At 43.7% G+C, this 5,766-nt stretch overlaps 1 protein-coding gene across 4 annotated transcripts in view; it reads left to right on the top strand.

Moving 5' to 3' along the window:
• Positions 1–2,249, top strand: part of DNM1 (dynamin 1) — a 142,028-nt gene extending 139,779 nt beyond the window's left edge. For 3 of the 4 annotated variants that reach the window (XM_018564041.1, XM_018564049.1, XM_018564051.1), the window contains one exon: positions 2,061–2,249. In XM_018564041.1, coding sequence (XP_018419543.1) covers positions 2,061–2,118 — 58 coding nt within the window. In that variant the 3' untranslated portion in view covers positions 2,119–2,249. The remainder of the gene's footprint in view (positions 1–2,060) is intronic. The other variant, XR_001941625.1, reaches the window with a different exon arrangement.
• The last annotated feature ends 3,517 nt before the right edge of the window (positions 2,250–5,766 follow it).

The following is a 5,766-nucleotide window of genomic DNA, read 5'->3' as shown; positions in this document are numbered from 1 at the left end:
TCATCTAGTAACTTGAATGTATTTTAGAACTGTTGGTAAAATATTAAAATAAGTATACATGTTAAACAAACTACCATGGGGCTTCTTTATGAAAACAAGCTATTGCCCATAGTAACCATTCAGGTTCTGGGTGTTTTAACACTTGGTTAGTTATTAACAAAAAAAAAAAAAAAAGTGTGAATTTACAATACCCAATAATTGTAATCCCAATAATACCACAATGTCATCCAAAACATTATCTGTCCCATCACCCAGTGCAAAATGACTCTTTGCACCTCCAGGTAATGAAGATGACTCACTCGCAGTGTACTGTGCTAGGAGAGGAGTCAACATGCGGGGAAGTTTATCAAGCTAACTAACTTGATTGATTGCTACGGGCAACATAGACTTCTGTTTTTATAAAGGAACCCATACATGGTCACGGATATGCAAAGGTCTCTGGTATTTGGCTTTAGCGGACTTCCAATGCTGACAGACAATTGGAACCAAGATGGAAAAGTCCACACATGGCAATCTCAAAGAGACCCAGTCATGACAGGCTTATGCAAGAATCTGAATTTTCAGCCTTAAATTAATACAACGACACAGTCTTGCATATGAATGATTTATATTTGCCCCCTGTTAAGCTTTAGTCACTTTGAATCTGACTTTTCAGCTTGAGAATCTGAGGTCACCTAAAGTCTAACAGTTGCTGTCATGTCATACTTTCTTCCAGTTTCTGAGTGAGCATAACAGTATCAAACAACAGAGACCTGTAGTTGTTTACATTCCTTTTAACTACAAAGATCAGTTATTTGAGGTTGTGATGTGCATGTGATACCAGAAAAAATAGGTCATGAGGTCAGGCACTTGACAAGGCAGCAACTGTCAGGTGACCTCTGACCCCTAACTCCTAATCTGAAGAGTCAGACTTAAAGTGACACTATACTCAGCTTATAAATCTTAAAAACATATCCAAGTACACTATTAACAGAAATGTATCTTATTTGTGAATCACTCAGCTGTAGATCCTCAAATCATCTCTGAATTGGTGCCGAACAAAAGTAGCCACCCTCCGGAAGGAACTGTCCTTCCTTCTGGAGGGGGGCTACTTTTGTTCCCCATGATACCTGTGTGTTGTTAATTAGCCACCGCTCCAAGCTCGCTCGCTTGGACTACAATCTTAGCACAAATAAGTAAACTAAATGTGAGATTGTAGTCCATCACAGGAGTGAGCTTGGAGTGGTGGCTACTTTACAACACACAGGGATCATGGGGAACAAAAGGACCCACCCTCCAGAAGGAAGGACAGTGTCAGCACCAATTCAGAGATGATTTGAGGCTCTACAGCTGAATGATACACAGATACATTTGCGTTAATACTGAAAGGTACTTGAATGCATTTTTTAGATTTAACTCTTTGAGTTTAATGTCACTTTGACAAGACCCCGGTCTATGAAATAAACTCTGCTCTGAAGTTCGCAGCAGTAAAATAACTATTATACTCACTTTTATGGTGGCCCATGTCTCCCATCTCCACTCTCTTCCAGCAATGCAGCCTCTGTAGGATTTGTTGACTTCACTGCCACGGGCGCACACTGCAGTACCATCCTCCTACAAGGACACAACAGTGATGTAGGGGGTCAGAGGAAGGGGCCACAGTGCACAGCAGAGGACACCGGCATTGGACACTCTTTATTGTTGAGTGCTAAGGAGTTTGACAGAGGTTGCAATGCTGGAAAGGGTGGAAGCTTGGAGACATGGGACACCAGAGGGGTAAGTATAATAGTTCTGTTTGAGAGAACTTTAGATACGATTGTTTTCAAGACTGAAATGTAAAGAACCCCACATAAGGGAGGAGGCTATATATTGATTGAGTAAGCCTGCACAATAATAATAGTTTAAGATCTAATATCCCGCTTTTTGCATAAGCCCAGTGGTGACTAGTTCTCTTTATAGAGAGCTGTAAAGGGCATCCTTTTTCTGGAGACATTACCTGTTGAATATTGTACCTTTTAAAGCATAGCTATGTGTGACTGATCTTTTTCCTCCCCTCTCTTTCTTTCCCTGACTGCCATTAGGGCCATTGGAGTTAGCCCATCAAGGCCAGAGAGTCCTAAGCCTCACTTTGACCCGTAAGCCTCCCTGGGCTCAAACCGTTGCCTGCTTCCTAGCTTGTTCTGTCTTGGAGTGTGACACTTCCCACACTGTCTTCTGTTGTACAATGGTTGTGCTACACGCATCTCAAATGTGATTATTGGTATGAATAAATACATTTTTCTTCCATGTGATTCTCAGTCTTTAGTAGAACAAAGATGTTGGGGAAGTGATTGGATGTCAGTTGGCAGCTGGTTCTGTATCTCTGCATGAAAAGGAACTTCAGTTTGGGGAAAGACGTTCTTGGTGCTGGTGTTTAGATGTGATACCTGTCAGAGCGTTGAATAAAATATGTTTCTGTAAAAAACAAAAAAAAGTCTAAGTTGTCTTATTTCACAAAAGATTCAGTCAGACTGATCACACTTACTTTACAGCTGCAATGTGGGCTAAACAGATATTATAGACATACAAGGGATATGGGTATTCTTACATTCATCTTGGTATCCAATGTGTATTTCTTCCAGATCTGTGAGTTACCCAGCAAAACCGCTCTTGCACATTGGTCTTTATTACAGAAAACTCCGGCACAGAAGCAGTCAGAGCTGCTCTCGCTCTCCTTGTGCAAGGTGAATGGTCTTGTATCCACCCCACTGTTGCTTTCTGCAGGCAGCCTGTAGAGGGACACTATGTGCAAAACACAGATGATGTTGCTACTGCTTTTAGAAGGTAATATCCGAGTTTGGTGCACATTTCTATCCTTTGTGGCTTTTCAGGAACATAGTTGAATGCTAGTTTTTGTACCTGGAGTTCAGCTTTAAGGCAGACCTCTCAAGCTATAAATCACTGACATGCCACAATATACAGCAACTACATATGTAAATATGTTAGAGAACTATAAGGTGAGTGACAATCACTCAGCCTCATAGTTCTAGCCGACCTGCGACAATGAAGCCGTCACACGTCGGCTCAATAGATCGGGAAGTGAGCGAACACATACCGTCGCTCGCTCACTTCTCGATCCTGTCCCTGCAGAGAGCCGTGACCGTCACTCACGGCTCCCTGTAGGGATTCCCCCCCAATCCGATCCTCCGGCGCTTACTGGCAGAACGGGGGAGGGGGGCGGGCACAGCTGGCTCTGCCTCTAGATAGGCTGAGCCAGCTGTCAATCCTGCAGCTGGGTGGATCGACAGTAACGCACACGAGTGGGGAAACTGTCAGCCATGTAAACAGTCAGCAATGGCTACATTCAAGCGATCAGACGCCCGATCGCTTTTAGGGGGTGCAGGTGTGCGGATGTATGTCGTCGCGCCCCCCCCGGCACAGTGACGCTGTCAGTGGAGATAAATGGGAGATCAGTACACAACCTCCCTTTGATCTCCTCTCTGGTCCTCGAATGCAGGGGATGCCGGTGAGAAGCTGATGAAGCAGGTCTCTGCTTCATCAGCTTCTCTGGGGGTCCCTAGGTGACATTAGTGGTCTTAGAGACCCCTGATGTCTCCATAAAGAGGACCTGTTTTGTGAATTGGCTATCACATACGGGATTTCTTAGTCCCCCTATGTGATAGCAATAATGTTAAGTGTAAAAAAAAAAAGTTTTAAAACAATTAAAAGCATAAAAAAAATAAAGAAGTTTAAAAAAAGTCACAAATAATAAAAAAAAAGTAAAATAAAACACAGTCACGGGAGTTTGGAGCGATGGCTACTTTACCACACACACAGGGACCATTGGTAACAAAAGTTATGTAGCCACCGCTCCAAACTCGCTCCTGTCATGGACTACAATCTCAATACAAATTAGTAAACTAAACACAAGATTGTAGTCCATCACAGGAGCAAGCTTGGAGCGGTGACTACTGTACAACACACACAGCGACCATGGGGAAGAAAAGTAGTCACCCTCCAGAAGGAAGGACAGTGTCAGCACCAATTCAGAGATGATTTGAGGATCTACAGCCGAGTGATACAAATAAGATACATGTTTGTTAATTGTTCAGGTACCTGAATGCATTTTTTAGGTTTACCTCCTGAGTTTAGTGTCACTTTAAATCAGAGTACATGATTTCAGTACAGGAGAGGAGCCTCTGCAAATTAAACTAAACACATCAGTGGCAGACCTAAGGAACAATGGGCCCTGGTGCAAGATTTGGGGGGGGGGGGGGGGGCACGACCAAGACAGAATCCCACTGATTTCCCCCAGCCTCAGTCTGCCACTGGTCTCTGCACCTTAAAAACTCTAATGTCCCCCCACAGTCACACACTTATTATAATACATTTATATAGCTCCGACATATTCCACTTACACTCCAATATCCCCCACAGTCACACACTAGGGATGCACCAATACCATTTTGTGCTGTATGTAATATAACAAGCAAGGCACAAATCTGGGGCCAGCTCTGTGTGATATATCAGGTAGAAACATATTGGGGGTCCCCTCTGTGAAAAACCAAGCAGGGTACATATCTGGGGTCTGCTCTTTGATGCATCAGACAAGGCACAGATCAGTCTCGTGTGCCTGCAGGCAGCTCCACCATGATGTGGCCCCTGTGTATGGAGTCAGGCACCCAGAATGAGCCCCCAAAGAGCAAGGAGATACCTCTTCCTATGTACACTTTGCCTGCCCTGCATCCTCCTCTGCTACAACCTCGTCCTCCAGGAACCCTCCAGCATGCACAGCTGGGGCTACCAGCAACGGAGCTGCCCACCTTACCCTCCAATACTTGGGTGGGCAAGAAACTCCTGCAGCAGATGCCGCTCTGCCAACCCTCCAGAGCTACTGCAGCCTCTAAAACCCAGAGAACACCATACCCACACCCTGGCAGCAGCACAACTGTCCTCTGGTAACAGGCAGGAAAGTTTCCTTAAGCGATCACTGTGGGGGTTAAAATGGGAGGCACCAGGTCAGAGCACACATATAAGTATCCCGGCATCAAAATGTTCCCATATTATATTTTAGTGACTGGATAGCAAAATTGCACACAAAAAAAAAACCAAAAAAACAAAAACTGAGTTTTTTAAACTCTGTTCTATTGAAACGGTCACTACTACCTCATGCATTTCACAGCTTTAATGATTTGTATAGGCATGGTCCAAAAGCATGTCCCAGCAATATGTTATCTTAACTTGTCCCTGTAGTGATACACAGCTTTCCTAAATATCTGGGACATCATCACTAAAGTTTGTAAAGTTGCTGGGAGGTCAATTCCTAATGACATAGGCACACCCCCAGAACTAGACCTCTCAAAAGCACTTTCCTTACACCAGTGTGTGGCCAGGCAGCATTCATTTCCAGGTAAAGAAATCAACGTATGAATGTGAAGAGGCATTTAGGAAAGACAGGGATAAGTGGAGTTCTGTAGTCCAGCAGAAGAGAATAGGAAAGGCTGGCAACAAAGTAAGTTCTCTACAGCAGAGGCAGTGTGGTAACACACAACAGGAAGTTAGGAGCTCACTGAATTTCTGGCAGGATCATCCTATGTTTTCCTGTACTGGCAGTGTAAAAGATGGGGAAATGTACATGTATGGTAGAACTGTACTGCATATGTTATAATGCTTTGCCTAGGCATACACTTTGAAGTGAAGGAAAGTTTAGTAAGGGGCTTTTTTGGTTGAAATATGTAAACCAGTTCCCCTTATTTCTTATGGGAAAATTATTTTTCATCGCAAGGATTTCATAAGAGCTTAGATATA

This window comes from Nanorana parkeri, unplaced genomic scaffold (assembly GCF_000935625.1).
Source record: "Nanorana parkeri isolate BGI_ZX_2015 unplaced genomic scaffold, ASM93562v1 scaffold717, whole genome shotgun sequence".
NCBI lineage: Eukaryota > Metazoa > Chordata > Amphibia > Anura > Dicroglossidae > Nanorana > Nanorana parkeri.
This window is presented reverse-complemented; position numbering and strand designations above follow the sequence as displayed.